At 30.3% G+C, this 17,482-nt stretch overlaps 1 protein-coding gene and 2 non-coding genes across 3 annotated transcripts; all 3 read left to right on the forward strand.

Moving 5' to 3' along the window:
• Positions 1-1,142: 1,142 nt before the first annotated feature.
• Positions 1,143-7,257, forward strand: LOC115721809 (MACPF domain-containing protein At1g14780). The gene is made up of 8 exons (XM_030650888.2): positions 1,143-1,615; positions 1,687-1,928; positions 4,699-4,900; positions 5,021-5,095; positions 5,665-5,848; positions 5,978-6,147; positions 6,244-6,308; positions 6,601-7,257. Exons 1-8 carry the CDS (start codon positions 1,370-1,372, stop codon positions 7,223-7,225), a joined length of 1,809 nt encoding a protein of 602 aa, XP_030506748.2. The 5' UTR covers positions 1,143-1,369; the 3' UTR covers positions 7,226-7,257.
• A 1,253-nt stretch (positions 7,258-8,510) lies between these two features.
• Positions 8,511-8,605, forward strand: LOC115724335 (small nucleolar RNA R16). Its single transcript, XR_004013132.2, has one exon. It is a non-coding gene; the product is annotated as a small nucleolar RNA R16 (small nucleolar RNA).
• A 484-nt stretch (positions 8,606-9,089) lies between these two features.
• On the forward strand, positions 9,090-9,168 carry LOC115724334 (small nucleolar RNA R16). The gene has a single exon (XR_004013131.1). It is a non-coding gene; the product is annotated as a small nucleolar RNA R16 (small nucleolar RNA).
• The last annotated feature ends 8,314 nt before the right edge of the window (positions 9,169-17,482 follow it).

Below are 17,482 nucleotides of genomic sequence, written 5' to 3' on the forward strand. Positions count from 1 at the left end.
CCACGAACCCCTCATCTATAATTTGGAAGTCCACACATACTCTGGAAGAGTTATAGAAAATATATGATCAAAGATTATATATGGTGATATTTTAAAAGTGATAACAGTAATCTTATGAGATATATTATCACCAAAAGAATTATGGATCATATGTGCATGAGGGGGAGACATATTCATGTTGCACTCTTTTTCCCTTAGTTCAGGTTTTGTCCCAATGGGTTTTCCTGGCAAGGTTTTTAACGAGGCAACTTACAAATAGTTATGAATATGAAATATATATTGTACTCTTTTTCCCTAGCTCAGATTTTGTCCCACTGGGTTTTTCTGGCAAGGTTTTTAACGAGGCAACTATAAATCATGTTAACATACTTGCATTTTATGAAGCAAGTAGAGAATGTGTGTGAGTGAGATCATTGACATAGCATATTCGGAAAACATATGGATTGCACTCAATAAAGAAGTATCAACCCAAGCAATTCTCTATGGATAATACTGCTTGCATCGTTCAACTAAAAGGAGGTATATTGAAGGAGATAGAGTTAGAACACATTTCACGAAATTCTTCTTTATACGCTTCAAGAAAATGCATATTGGTGTTCAACATATTCAATTAAGTGTCAATCTTACAAACTTATTCACAAAGTTATTACCAACATCAACATTTGAGAAGACGGCAGACAATATCGAAATTCGTCGATTAGAAGATCTCCACAAATGCCTAAATGAGGGAGTTAGTTTACACTATATTCTTTTTCCTTTGATCAAGTTTTCAGCAAGATTTTTAATAAGGCAGTTATTATGGACATCCAAGGGGGAGTGTTATAAATATTAATAATTATGTGGATGTCCAAATCTTTTATTTATTACCATGAATTGTAATGAACATTCCTCTTTTCCTTAGTTTCCCTTTTTCTTAGTTTCTTAATATCTCACTCTTTTATTTGTATAAATAGGGGTTCACCCCATTGGAATAAACAACTCATAAATTCTCATTCACTTTCTCTTTCTCTCTTCATCTTCTTCTTTCTTCTCATCTACTTTATATTATTTTATAACAAATACATATTTATTTATTTTTTCCTAATATTTTTTCTAACACTCACCTTTATAAATAGTAATACTCTAAAAAAAAAAAACAATAAAGAGAAATATGAATAGAGTTTTTGAAACTTCCCATTATTATATTACTACTTATACCATTCCTTCTTCAAGGCTTCAACATTCCAAGTCTTGGACTACTAACTAACTAGTCTCTATACAACTCTCTCCTCATTTCAACCTTAGTCCTTATATATACTCTCATCTCTTCTCCATTTTAATAATCCTCCTTTATCATAATATTCTCTCCTTTAATTATTTGATCCTAAACATGAGTGAATCCAACTCAAAAATCTTAGAAAAAGCTGTGAATTGCTTAGGCAAAGGATTCGATTTAACCTCAGATTTCCGGCATCAATACTGCAAAGGCAAACACACGCTAATTCTCTTCAACGACACTCATAACAGACGACTCGCCGTTCCCGGCTTCGGCGCCGTCGAAAATGTCTCCTCCGATGTAAAATGCGATAAAGGCGATCGCGTTCGATACCAATCCGATATTCTCGACTTCAATCAGGTCCGTCCGATTGATAAACGCGTAAATTAATAACAAATAATTAATTGTTAATAATGAATTAATAATTACAGATGTCGGAGTTTTTTAATCGGAAAACATCGGTGCCGGGGAAGATACCGTCGGGACAGTTCAATTCGATGTTTGGATTTCAGAGTGGGTCTTGGGCTATGGACGCTGCAAATGTGAAGAAGCTTGGTTTAGATGGTTACTTCATAATTCTGTTCAATCTCCATATCGATCGATACCCACTTTTTCTCTCTCCTGAAGTTCGTGACTCTGTTCCTTCTTCGTGGGACCCACGCGCTCTTGCAAGGTAATTAATTATATAACTAACTAACCGCGATTAAAATATGATAATTAGTCTCAGAACTTTACTAAGTTTCGGTCTTTTTTTTTTTTATTTAAGCGTTTATATATTACAACATGTTTTATTTGGGACTCGAACCCAGACCTCCAACACTCACACACCTACTTATGGCCACTTGAGCTAGCCCGTTTACTAAGTTTCGGTTTGTAATAAGTAATATCATCTAACGATTATATTTTAGCGGTATTAATATCTAATGTTAGTAAAAATATAGGTGTTGTGTGGTATATTGATAAGATTATCTTTAGTGACATCCTTCTTTGAGTCGGGTTTAGAATTCTACACATTCCTTCCTAGAATTATGTTTAATTCTTGGGGAGACTAGTTTGTTGCTCGTGTTGTGTGGTATAAAAAAAGTAATTTTTCTCTTGTTTTGTCATGTTCAGATTTTATATTATTAAGGTTTAAACAGAAATGTGAAATATGAATTGTGGTCAAATCTTCTTTTATAAATTTAAAATGGGATTTATATTGTTGAAATTGGATAAAAATTACAGCTAATATTAATTATTGAATTAATGATGATTACCAATATTAAATTTGGGGTATTTATGTTGTTATTATTCCATTAAAATATGATAAACATAGATATTCTTTTTCACCGTTATTATTAGTTAATTTGTCATATTGTATGGTTGCTTGGGTTATTGGATTTTGGTTTTGGTTTTGATTTTGGTTTTGGCTGACTTTTTTTCTTTGGGTTCACATGGTTTGATTGAGTATAACTAGGCATTAGAGTATTGGATGATTGAAATTGAAACTCGTTTATTTGAGAAGATTAGTGTTTTACATTATAATATTGGGCTATAATATGATTGATAATTTGATATACAAACATATATAGAGAATACTTTTATTATTATTATTATTATTATTATTGTGATATTAAATAAAGTCAGATATGCCTTTTATTTTATTAATATACTTTAATGTGTCAATGTCCAATTTATGATCCCATTTTGAGTTCACACTTTGAAGGTAGAAATAGTGCATGAACATGTCGGCCCCCTAATCCTATTATGATCATATGGTGTTGAATTGGTTTACTTCATTTTAAGCCTCTGACTGGATAAGGCTTGATCTTTTTCTTATTCAATCTAAAGATCTGTAATTTTGTCATTTTCTCACCTTTTTCGTTTCTTTTTTTTTCTTTTTTCTTTTAATGTCTAACTTTAGATCAAGTTCCTTAAAAAGAAAAGAAAAGAAGAAAACTTTAGATTTTTAAGAATAATTATACGAGTATTAATTGAGACATTTTAATTGCTTACCTTATTTATTTTAATTATATAATTAATAATAATTTGATTCTCGATCAAAATTTGTTTGAGGTAATTAAAAATTAAAAATGGGTTGTGTAACTTATTTTATTTTATTTTTGTGGCAAATTGGCAATGACCAATAACTTCATCGAATGTGTGTAACTTTTATGCATGTATTGTGAAAAAACAAGAAACTCTTATTTTTAGATTTTTTTTTATTATTATTATTTTAATATATACATTGTTTTTTTTTTTCAGGCTAGCTTGTTAAGTTTAATTTATTTATTTTAAAAGGGCTTGCAAATAATTGATACAAGTGTCACATGGTGTACGTAACACACGTTATGTAATAAACAGTATTAATTTAATAGATTAATAATTTGTAGTAATTGAGTGATAGAGAATCAGTCCAATGTGTTTGTTTATTCACAAGTCACCTTTTTCATCACATTCACATGATCTATGTCCACCTCTGCCATTTTTACATCTTTATTCATCTTTATTTGCTCACCTTTTTTTTTTTGAAGTTTTTTTTGGTATTTTTTTTTTAATTTAGGATATTATATATATGGACATCGTCCAAATTTATAGTGTCACTGGATTAAGTTTCCTAAATTACTCTTATAGAAATTATATGACACACCTAGCTACCACAATGTCCATTAGCATTTTTCTACTTTAAAATAGTCAAAATGTTATTAGTAAATTAAATAACAATAGGAGGAATTTTTTTTAATTGACTAAAAAAAGTTTATTTATTAATTTTAGGTAAAAAAATATCATAATTAATTATTTTGGTTAGGGGAATACTACGACCAATTATCTAACTTTGTGACTTTTGAATCTCCACATTGAACCCACTGTTTTAAAGTGTTTTTTTTTTTTTCTTAATAATTGATTTTTGGGTATTTGGGTGAAAGTAGACATGTCATTTTTAGTAGCTGGAACCTGGAAACGTCTATGGCTGCTCTGTTTGACTTTTATGTCGATTTTTTTAATGCACATAATATTAAAATGCTTGTTAAATAGTTTAGTAGCCAATTTATGTTATTTTTGCTGTGTCAAAATTGTTAAATTTGGTCAATTACTAGGAAATTTGAAACTAGGTTGTTCTAAAATATTAGGTGCACACAAGATGTTTGTGGAAATGTCTATTTTTTTAGTTGTCAATTGGAGACTAATCATACAACAAATAGGACATTTAATACAAACATTGAAGTTTAAACTATATATTATACTTCCTTTGGTCAAGTTTTTGATAATTGATGTACACAAGATTCTTTTCAAATTATCTTGTAATATTTAGCTGTCATTGTCAGTTGAGATTTTGTCAAATTTGCCAATATTAAGGAGTAATTATTTTAGAGTGGATAAAAAATGTTGCTATTATTTTTTTTTTTAAAAAAATGTTACTATTATAATTCAAGACATAGATTAATTTTAAATATTTTATACAGATTCATAGAGAAGTATGGGACTCACATAGTAGTGGGATTAAGCGTTGGAGGTCAAGATGTTGTGCTGGTTAAGCAAGACACGTCTTCTAACATAGAACCCTCTGAGCTCAAAAAACACTTGGATGAGCTTGGAGATCAGCTCTTTACTGGGACATGTAATTTCTCACCAATGCTCTCCAAAACTAAAGATAACAAACTGAAGGTTCATAAAATCTTTACCATGTTTCTTTAACTAACTCATAAATTTGTTTAATAGGGTCACTACCAAAGACCAAAATTCTTATTCTTATTCCCATTCTCATTCTCTGACTTATAATTTCAGGCACCTCTGGCTTTCAATTTGTTCGATCCTCAGCCTATGGCCCTTGGCAGCGTTGTGTCCATGAACACAAAAGATGTAGGTTCGACCATATAAATATCTCTTTATTTTCTGTTAAGACTTAAGATTATAGAACTGTATGCATAAGTATACTGTAGTAATATGTCATATATGAAACATTTGGTAAAAGATTTAGCCTAGTCATTTAAGCAATTCAGGATTGACTTTGACTAGTATCTAGGAGTATTGTTTTTTTTTTTTTTTTTCTATTTAAGCGTTTATATATTACATTGTATAATCTGGAACTCGAACCTAGGATCTCCAACACACACCCTCTTATGGCCACTTGAGGCTAGGCCACTTGAGCTAGCCTCAAGTGGTCTAGCTCAAGTGGTTATATCTAGGAGTATTGTAAACTGTTGTTACAGGCATATGTGGACCCAAGTATTGTTCTATTTAACTTACATTACAGCTCAAAACTATACATATGAAACTCAATAGTGTATGATTTGGCATTTGTATCTGGTTGTTGGTAGATTAAGTTAACTTTGGCCATGATTTTTCTTTTATTACTTATGCATAACTATTCCTTGTACATCAACTTCTAGCTAAAGTTTTTGTGTATTATTTTTAATACTAATTCTCAGGGTATCACTGTTGTATCCTCAAAAAGAGGAGGGGATCCATCCACCGTGAGCCATTGTGAGTGGCTTCTAACAGTTCCATCAATGCCGGATGTCATTAACTTTAACTTCATTCCAATCATTTCTCTTCTTAAAGGTGTTCCGGGGAGAGGTTTCTTATCTCATGCCATCAATCTCTATCTTAGATGTAAGTATTCAAATCTCTATATACCAGTGTAAGATTCAACTTTTAACATGTGATGGTTACTCATCTGAAATGTGAATTATTGTTAACTTGTACTGATATGAGCGTAATGAGTTTCTTAATAATGTGCAGACAAACCACCTCTAGCTGATTTAGAGTACTTTCTGGACTTTCAAACTCACAGGATTTGGGCTCCAATTTACAATGACCTTCCCCTTGGTCCTACAACAAACCGAGCTACTACATCGGGTGCAATCCAGTTCAACATGATGGGACCAAAGCTGTATGTGAACACTCATCAGGTAACCATGATTGCTTTGTGCTCACCAAAACAATTTTTTTCCTTATTGCTCTTGCGTCCAAGGTTCAAATTCAAACTAATATGTTGTCTTCAACAGGTTGTGGTTGGTAAAACACCAGTCACCGGAATGCGGTTGTATCTTGAAGGCATGAAATGCAATAGGTACTATTCTTTTACTATATCTTATGGCATTAAGTTCATGTCAAAGCAATAGGTACTCTTTATGAGAACTATGTCATCTAATTCAGTTTTGTAGAATTGAATAGCTGTGGCCACATTCTTCAAAATCACAAAAACACTTTCACATTCCTTATTCATTTAGTTAAGATAAATACTAAGGGGCACATGTGCCAAACACGACATATCATTATTAACATCATGTACTATCGGATCTCACACATTTTGATTAGCAAACATAATTATCGTGTATTTATGAGAATGCTCTGTCTTCAAGGCTAGGAATTCACCTCCAGCACCTAACAAACTGTCCAGTTATGTTCAAAGACAAGATAGACGACACAACAATATGGCGAGGTTCACAAGACATGGCCAATCACGAGCAGTACTTAGAACCTATCAATGGAAAGAAGTTTTCCCATATCTGTACAATACCTATAAAATACAACCCCCAATGGACCACAAAGAAAGATGTGGTTTTCATAGTCACAGGGGCACAACTCCTTATGACAAAGCAAGACTCAAAGAATGTTCTTCATCTTAGGCTCTTGTTTTCGAGGGTGTCAAACTGTTTCATTGCTCAATCTAACTGGGCAGAATGTTCCTCAGAATTTTCCCAAAAGTCTGGTATTTTCTCAGCTATAAGTAACACTTTTTCAGGTACTCCACAATTGCCCAAAGATAAACAACCAGCTGTGATTGTGGATTCTGCCATCTTTCCAACTGGGCCTCCAGTTTCCCAACAAACTCCAAAGCTTCTTAAATTTGTAGATACATCTCATTTATGTAAAGGGCCACAGGATAATCCTGGGTATTGGTTAGTCACAGGAGCTAGATTGTACTTGGAGAAAGGTAAGATAGGTTTGCATGTAAAGTTCTCATTGTTAAACAATTGTTCATGATTATAAAATCTATATACTACTCAATTATTACATTTTTTTTTTCATAATCTACTATGTTGCCAACAGGTTATTAATAAACAAGAAATCTATTTTTTGATTTAATTTAATTTAAATTAATATATCTAATAAAAAATAATTAGTAATTATAATTAAATTTATTGGTTTTTTTATTTTTATATTTCAAAACAATTTTTTTTATTTATTTTGTATTTTTACGAAATTCTACATAGAAATTCATATTGCAACTAGCGTTGCAACCTAAATTACAACAAAAAATCGTATAGAAACCCCTATTGCAACTAGCGCTGCAACCACTTTTGAAATCCAAACCGTAAATTTGAAAGAAAAGTTAAAAAAAAAATATATATGGGATAATTCTCCTTACATTTAATTTTAAAATAAAAATCTCAATTAATATTTATAATAAAACAAAATATATTAATTATTAAAAGGTTAGGACCCTTTGACACAAATTTCACAAAAGTTAAAAGTTATTTTTTAAAAAAAGAGTGCTACCGTCAACCTCTTATTACAATCTCTTAGTCAACCTCCACACCTGAAAACGTATGTCAGAATATTTTTTTTCACGGCAGTGTTTGTTATGCTTACAACATTATCTTGTAAATTTTTGAAAAATTTCGAATAGCTTAAAGTGCCAAAAATATGTTTGAAGTTTTTTGAACACACGTGGTAAACTGGAACTCTGTTTTCAGTATTGTAAACTATTCAAAATTTCTCAAAAAATTACATGATGATACTATAGCTATAACGAATATCGCTATGAAAAAAAATATTTCAGCATGTAATTTCAGACGTAAAAGTGGACTAAAAGGTTGTAATAGAAAGTTGTAATTATCACTCTTTATCTTTAATTTACTACACTTTTAGGAAGTTTGGAAAGAAAGTAAACGACCTGTCGTTTATAAGGAAACAAAACGACAATAGAGATTGAGTCTGCATAGGGCAAAATAGTAAATTTAAAACCCTAATTTTCGTGCAAGCCTCCTATTTATACCAAAACCCTCGAAGAACCTCCCAACATTTCCAGTCTCTCCATTTAGCTTCGCCGCTCTCAAAGGTTCAAACCCATATTTCTCTGTAAATCTTACAGTTTTCAACAATTTATTTATTTTTTTCGATTAAGTATTTCATAATCACTTAATAATGGCAGTTGATGATCATTAACAAACCGCTTATTGATATTCTGATTATTTTGTGTTGATTCATACTTTTGCTTATGGTCTGATGCCAATTCGAGTTTTAGTTTTCAAATTTGTTAATCTATCAAGGCAAGTGAAGAAAAAAAATACAATCACTTATACTACACACTGAAAATATTCATATGTAGATAAAAAATTCTCTCTAATTTCTGATGCCTATTGTTTAAGATATTTATGATTTTTTTTTTCAATGATGAGATTAAGCAGACGGGCGGTCTGAAATGATGCCATGTCGATTGTCTGCGTCTTCCAATTTGGAATTTCTCTGAGACATTTTCACATAATAACACTCCCGTCACCTGAAAAAGATCAGGTGACTCGGGAGACCCGCCAAGGCTGCAAGATAGTCTTGTAGCCTCGGTTAGAATACATTATGAATTAGACTATTATTATGGTTTTACAGAGTAAATTAAGTGAGTTTATTTTGAAAATTTTAGTGTTCGAAATGGTTAATTTGGCTAAGTTTCTTTTGAATAGTGGTGTTGTTTTATTTGTTTGCTGTGATGAGGTTTGCTTCCTTTTTATGTCTGGACATATGAAATTCGTTAATGAATTGGAATGGCAATATCTTCTGAGCTTTAATTGTATTATTATGTGATTTTGTTTTTGATTTTTTTTTTTTTGGTGTTTTTGATTGTTAATTAATTGGCATGTGATGATACAATGATATGCAATTACAGATTAATTGTGATGATACAACTCCGCTTATTATCTGATGCCAATGCCTATGCCTTTGTTTTGTTTTTTTATTCTTTGGGGTTTCGTTTGGTTCAATTTTGCCAAAATCATTAGTTGGTAACATCAAAATTATGCAATTTGTTTTTTTATGAACAAGTTAATGCATTAAAATCTAAATTTGGCTAGTCTAGCCTAAAAGAAACCCAAAATCATCTTACAATTAAATAAAGTAAATATTATTTTGAATTCTGTTTTGCAAAAGTTATAAATTGAATTTTGCAAAGTTATAGATTAGACTATTTTCTAAAGTAGTATGAATAAGATCTTGAGTTTTTAATTTTTGATAATTTTTTTTTAATACAACCAATTTAAAAATAATTTTTAATAAGAACAAATACAAAAAATATAAATAGTTTGGTCATAGCACTTTTAAATCTGATTATAATTAAATTTTATTTTGAAAAAAAATTAATTTAGGGTCTTTTTTGAACTATTTTAGAAAATACGAGGTTCATTTTTTCATTTAATAAAACGGTTTAATTGTTAACTTTTGCAAAATATCTAAAATGGTATTTATCTTAAATTTAAAGCTGAAAAAAGCAAGGAACACATACTAGCCACCTTTCAAGAATGCTAAGATTTTTGTTAAAAAAATTGAGAATGAAGAATAAATCTTTTTAATAGAACGTATTTGTTTATTTTGATGACTTCATTAAAACCATCACAGAAGATTTTGCAATCAATCTAGCAACACAGCATTACTAGCCTGCATCCTGAACCATATTAGAATCTAAATGGAAGAGGTTACTCAGCCTTGAAATAATGATTTGGAATGCCCAAAATAGATCCATCCCCATAAAAGCTAAAGCTCTTACAGCACACTCAGCAAGATCGAAAGAACCATTGACAAAGATGGACTGTACCTATGAATAGTAGACAAAATAATCCTGAAGGGATGAAATCCCTTTGTTGTTTAAACCACTAATGTTTATTGGTAGTTTATCATTTGATTTTTGATTGGAATTGTTTTTGTCTTTATGGCAAATATTGCCAATTCTATTAGGACTCTTGAGGTTTTGAATATAATCGCTCTTTTCATTCAATTTTTTAACTCTCAATCCTTTCTGTTAAGAATTGAATCTAGATATTCTCCTCGATTGTCACAAGTCTTAGTACAAAATTGTGTTCATATAGCTCAAAGGCTTGAGATACATTTTGACATTGAATTTTGTTAGACTATAATTAGCAAAACTTAGGTTAGATTTTTCTCAAGAAAATTTACTACTTATATCAAATTATTTAAATACTAATTTTATTTTAATAATTATTAATTAAAATAAAATTTAAATATTTTTATTAATTAGACTCACAAAGAGTACTAATTAATAAATAAATCACTAAATCTATTTTCTTGTTAGAATTGTTTAAATCTGGTGAAAATTCTTAAATAAGATATAATTTATTTTTAAATTCTAATTAACTTGTTAAATCAATTAGTTGAGTCTACAAGATGATATTATTTCAAACAATGTGGGAATTATGATATACATTCATGACTTATTAATTTTTCTTTACTCAAATCACTCCATTATAAATTTAGAATTACACTCCTGATTACATAAAACTTTTTACACACCAAGTATAAATATGCTATAATTTATCCATTGCTTCATTCACAACAATAATTGATTATCTACTATAAGGCTATTTGGAATTATCTGAATTTGCCTAAACACCGATTTGTGTTATGGCAAATTGTGAATTCTCATCTTCTCACTCGTGACAATCTCAGGAAGTTTCATGTTGAGATTGTAACTTGGAGCTGCCCGGTTTGTGGTGATCATTTGGAAACTCATGACCACTTGTTCTTCACTTGTAGTCTCTCGCAAAGAGTGCTATCTAGCATTTTTGTTTGGCTCGGTTACACGGCCTGGCCGAACACTCTTGAGGGCTGGAAAAAATGGCTCACTCTCAAGCCTTTGGGGTTACAAAGAAGCATCAATATTGCCATCCTTGCAGCCACTTGCTACAGTATACGGGTTAATAGGAACAGGTGTATCTTTGAAGGTTGTTCAAAAACTGTCAATTGGGTTGTTGCAGAAGTGAAGAGTATAGTTGTTTATAGATTGAATCTTGTAAATAATAAACAGATTACTAGACAGGAGAGAGCCTATTTGAATAGATTACAATGTAATTAATTTGTTTCTTTGTATTTGTTTTGAGGGCAGTTTTTGTCCTTGTGAGGCTTGAGGGTGTATTTGCTTGTTGATTAATGAAGTTTCTTCTTCGTGATCAAAAAAACAATAATTGATTATCTATGAATGGTTTACATTGAGTAGGAGCAAAATTACTTTTTTACCATTCAATAATTTTATCCTTAAAATACTTAGTTACTTGTAAATGATACTTCAGGAAATTAATATAATTATCGAAATTAATGTTCTATCATTTAATGCCTTTAGCTAAGCTAAAAAAAAATTACCGTTTCACTTCTAATAAACATAGAAGTTATAGATGTTTATATTTATGATTAACACTCTCACTCAATTGCACTACTGAGTTCCCAAATGTAAGTATGGGCTAGTCCTACGGCTTAGCTAGTACGAACAAGTCAAAGAACTTATGTAATACAATTAGGCTAGAGCTCAACTATCTCAGAATTGAGATCAATTGATCTATGATCAATTAAACATCAATTTAGAAAAAATATAACGGTAAGGTTATGATATCTTTTCCATCGTCAATATTCCTTCAGTTCGATGTATAGATAATACATACGATCTTGGTTTACTTTACTAATATTGCTTTGGAAAAGACACTCCACTTATCCAAGTGTAAGCAAACCTCATCACTAATTATCACGTAAGTGTACATCTTGTGCACTGATAAATCATGGGACTGAATAATTTGAAGCATATAATTACAATTACTTTTAACTGTGATGATATCACTGTAATTGTTAATAACTATATATTTGAGATTTAATAAAATTTATATATTAAACATATAATCACGTAATAACACATGTGAACAAAGCTTATGACAAGATCAAGATATGATTTCTTACCTTTATTAAAACTAAATAAAATTACAATAAAATTAAATTTTATTTAGGACATGAAATCTCTACACATAAGATCTGAAAGGGTGGGATAAGTAGGTCGAAAATTTCTTCCAATACTAGAGTAATTAGCCTCAAGGAAGTAGGGATCATAATCATAAACAACAAGATTGGCATTGAGATCAATTTCTCTGTCATTTGTCTCAATTCTACTTTTAAATGTAAGAAGTAGACACTACAACAAAATAGTCTTTTTTGTGTCGATCAATACCTAAAACTGACGCAAAAAGATTACATTGAGATTTTTTGTCATTTTAAAATTTTGCATTAGATTTAAAAAGATGCCATGCAGCGTCATTTCCAAACTGACACAACAAATTAACAAAAAAAAAGCCCAAGCTCAATAACAACATAAAAACCCTACTACATATAATAATTAACCTAAATTTTTATTCAGAGTCGCAACCCCATCCAAACCGCACCCCATTCAACTTTTCACTCTCTTCTTTTTCTTGTCTCTCTTCTCTTCTCTCGGGATCTCTCTCGCACGCCCATCTAAGTCGCATCCCATCCAATCATGGGCTATTACTGTCCATAGGCCACTGTACTGCTCTCTCGCACCACTCTTATACGGTGGTTGCCACTGTTGAACTAAAACGACCGCGCGTCATTCAAGCCACCGTCGAAATCAAAGAGGTAATGTTCTCTCTCCTCTCTCTCTGGATCTCTCTATATCTTTCGTTCTCTCAGGATCTCTCTCTTGTAAATTTGATATTTTCCTATTTCTTTTGTAGGCCCAATGTCGATAGCGGGAGCTCCAGTGGTGTTTGCACAATTTTTTTTGGCAACGACGAGGATCTTCGGTGGTTTTCGATTTTGATATTTTGTAAAAACAGTATATTGGTGTTTCTGATGTGTGGAGGGATTTGAATTGAGCTAGATCTGATTTTTTATTATTATTTTTTAGTATGTGTCTGTACAAAACTGACAAGAATATAATCAAAGATTTGATTTTTACTTCATTTATGTCTATTCTAAAATGACACGATATTGCAATACTGACGGTGAAGAAATGACGCGAATTAATATAAATTTGCATCTGCAACATATACGCCAATTTATAAAATTGACAAAAAAAATTTAAATGTTTATTAGAAACTGACAAAAATAGACATACTTTTAGTAGTGAGAGCTTCTATTTTTGAAACTAAGTAGGATTCAACTCGGGTATTTGTGAAAATTACAAAAATGTCATACTCACTTGGTAGTCCATCCTTTAAAGATAGTAGCTACATGATCCCTTGTGCTGAGAACCTCTCCAACAGAAGCAAGAAAATCGAGATGTTACTTGACTTTCAACAAGTAATCATTCAAGGACATAGATCCTTTTTTGAGATTCTATAATTTAATTCTAAACACCAAGATCTTTTCAGAGATTTGCAAAGTGAAATGCTTTTCAAGAGTGGTCTAGATCTGTCTTGCATTTTCACAGCCAACCATTCGAACCAAGAGACTTTCACTCATCTAGGATAGTATCCAAGACATTAGCAAATAATTTTAAACTTTCCATTCAGGATAGGCATGATTCACAATTAGAGGAATACGATTGTCTTTTTAAAGGAACTGCAGAAGAGTTTCAAAAATATACTTTTGAACTCTATTACCTTGAATTACAATAAGAACTTATTGTTTCCATTAAAGAAAGTAGTGATCAATAATCTAGATTGATAGGTTGTGATTGAAGTAGATTGAAAAGTCATCACTTCCACGATTTATGGATTGAATGTCAGTTGCGGTTACATTGGTTAGATTGAGTACTTGTCAAGATTGGTTGTTGCCATATGTTTGCAGTGAGCGACAAAAAATGCTCTGATATCATATTGAATCTTTGAGCCATTAATGAAGAAGAAAGTGTAACACAAGAGAAGAAAGAGATAAATAAAAGTAGAGAAAGAAAGAGAAATGATTATCAAATGGAGATAATAATTGTATTGATCAATTTAATGTGAACAAGTATTTATACAAAAAAAGTTAGTTTACAAAATTAGTTAAAAGACTAAGTAATAGAAACATACTTCCCTAACTAACACTCTCAACTAACTACTAAAAACTTGCTTAACATAAAGGTACATATTTGATATTATTTATTTATTTATTTTAATAAACTGTTCCATTTTGAGATTTTTTCTTAGGCTTCTCAAAAGCTTGGGACTGGTATGTGTGGCATGCCCCTATTTGTATTATCACATACTTACAGGAAGAATGTGTGGCACAACCCTATTTGTATCACATTTCTTGATTCTGGTATAAACGTAATCCAACAGTAAAAACACTAGTTAGGGCAACCTAAAGTAGAAATGCTATTCGGAGAAGCAAATTCACCACATAAAGCATGAAGTGAAGGGGCACACTTTCTTGAAAGTTCTTTGTATAACTTTTGATTTTTTAGTGCCATATACTAGTGTATAGATTCATTTAAGTTTATGCTTATTTTCCTCATTGAATTTTCGAATGTAGAATTCTATATGGTGGGCAACATTTTGCAATATGGATGGTAGGGAGTGTAGATAATAAGATAGAGATTCGTTTTTGCATTATGATTATTATAATTAATTGTTTAGTAACTCATGTGGAATTACACATATATAGGACTGTTCACGTTAAGGCACATGCATTCTCACTTTATTAATTCATGAAAGTATAAGTGTGAAATGTTGCATATATTAGTGCCTAGCTATATATATATATTATACAACCCTATAGCTATGACTTTAGCTAATAAGGCCTATATATAGGGTGGGGTATTTCCACTTTATTATATATATATATATAGTTATAATGTTGTTGGTCTATATAGCTAATTTAAAATAACTCCTCTCATATTATATATATACACTACAATTTTTTTTAGTTTAAGTTACAGTAAAATTTATGACTGAAAATGAAAATTTTTGACTAATTATAAATTATCATTCCTATATGTTATGATTAAAAGGTTCGTGGCTAAAATTATTAACACAAAAAAATTACAATTTATTATGATTAAGTATAATTTAATTTAGTAAAAATACTTGTTGTGACTAAAATTAAATTAGTAACAATTTGTATTTAAATATTATGTTTTAGTCACAAGTAACATTTTGTTATGACTAAAAACCACATTTAGTTATAAAAAAAATATATTATAACTAAAAAGTTATTAAAAAAACCATTTTTTTTGTAATTCTATGTTAACGATCCAACTCTTTCAAAATACACACCACTTATATCATAAATCATAATTCTTTATTTCTCTTTCACACAAAATTATAAATATGCTGTGTAAAAAGAAAATGTTAAAAATCATATCCTTTGTTATTAGTCATCAATTTTGTTTTTGATTGTTCAAAACTTAATATAACTAATGAGGTCTTAGAAATTATAAAAAGAAAATAATGATTTTTCTGAATGATTATTAGAGGCTCTAGCAAAATGATATTGTAAATTTCTTTGAATTTGATAAAAATTTATGAGGGGAGATGCATATAACATATGACAGTTCTTTCTTTCTTTATTTTAATTAAGAAAGTACTATACATGCATAAACATATTAAAAAAGAGTAGAGCATATATATAGGACCACTCAACATTACATTGATTTTAATTATTAGAAATATATTTATTGTTACGGTGATAATTAAAGATTCCACACACAACACTCAGGCTCTAGGGTAATTACTATATCAGAAAGAATATTATTATGAGGTACTAATTTCATGTCCAATACTAATATATGATATTGTTTCCTATTAAAGATATTTTATAATAATTAATAAATTAAAACATGTGAGACTCGATACTAATGGTCTAATATATATTATTAAAAAAAGACCATTATTATGGGCGACAATATTAAAGGCAACTTTTTTCGTCCCTAGTAACCCGTCATTAGTCGCAACAATCATCTCTCACGGCTAATAATAATGCTCCATCTTTTTTTTTTTTTAAAGAAATTTAAATATTTTAAGGGATAATATTTTCTATTTTTAGAGGCCACATGTCGTCTCTAATATTGTTTAATAATTATTTTATAAAAAATAAAATAAACTCTCAACGCGAAAAATATGGTATTACTATTTTAGTACTCAAATCCATTTTCCACCATCATGTCGTGAGGAAAAAAAACTTTGATAGAAGAATTTATTCAAATTCCATGATTCAAGTTACTGAGTAGTTAAAGATTAGATTGATTAATTTCAACTTAAGCATTCAAGAATCGGATTGAAGAGAAAGCAGTAAAGAACACAATGACTTACAAGCTTCGTCTGCACTGAGAACAAATCTTAGCCGACTAGTGCTTGGGTTCCCCGAACCAGGGTACTAACATCCACTAAATCCAAAAGATTCGTATTACAATCTCCAGTTCACAATTAGGAATTGAATACAATCTTTAAAGCAATTAGTAATGTATTACCAACAACAACCAAGATTCTTGGTTGTACGCACAAGATTCCCTATGCAGCAGCTAAGTTCGTCTTCGACACTTTTATTCAATCTGAAATCCCTTCAGATCTAATGACGATGATGACACTGAACTCCCTTCAGTCTGAATTCAGAAACACCAGGCTCTGATCTTTCTGGCATGGATATCCATCACCAAGCTATGCAATCAGACCTGAAAAACAACAACGAACAATACAAGATACCACGCACAAACCCGCACGATATATCTGGACTAACCAAGATTATGAATTAGCTAGCTAACCCGTTTACAGAATGAAACTAGCTATTTATAGACAATAGTTCAACCGACCTAAGAACAATTTATACCAACAGTTAAAACATAACAGATTCACAAGGACTTTAACAGAAAACTGGTATGCAGTTATAATAGATTAAAACTACAGATATGACTGGACTCACTATTAATATAATCTGTCAAAACAATGATTCTTACAAGCTTCACTCTTCATTTTATCATTAATTCTAATAATACTTATCATATTATTATTATCGGTACAATTTAATATCATATGCGACAGAGTTAATAATAAATAATATAAAATTGCTAACTATTAATTAAGAGCATGTTTGATATTATTTTCTGTCTTTTGTTTTCAAAAAATTGTTTTTAGAAATGAGAACAAAAAATAGTTTTTAAAATTTTTAAAAATAAGTCATGTTTGGTTAGTATTTTTTAAAAACAATATTGACCAAAATTAAATTGGTTTTTAAAATAGAAAACAACATTTTGTTGTTTTCAAAATTCTTGTTTTTTGTAACTTTATTTTCTGAAAACTGTTTTCAAAAAATAAGGCC

The sequence above is a fragment of the Cannabis sativa genome, chromosome 9 (genome assembly GCF_029168945.1).
Source record: "Cannabis sativa cultivar Pink pepper isolate KNU-18-1 chromosome 9, ASM2916894v1, whole genome shotgun sequence".
Taxonomy (NCBI): Eukaryota; Viridiplantae; Streptophyta; class Magnoliopsida; order Rosales; family Cannabaceae; genus Cannabis; species Cannabis sativa.

What these genes read in the sequence shown, in the direction of transcription:
- LOC115721809 (XM_030650888.2), top strand. Translation starts at nt 1,370, where the DNA reads ATGAGTGAATCCAACTCAAAAATCTTAGAAAAAGCTGTGAATTGCTTA. An exon ending in GACCCACGCGCTCTTGCAAG is followed by an intron (nt 1,929 to 4,698) that starts GTAATTAATTAT and finishes TATTTTATACAG; the next exon opens with ATTCATAGAGAAGTATGGGA. An exon ending in TGTATGTGAACACTCATCAG is followed by an intron (nt 6,148 to 6,243) that starts GTAACCATGATT and finishes TGTCTTCAACAG; the next exon opens with GTTGTGGTTGGTAAAACACC.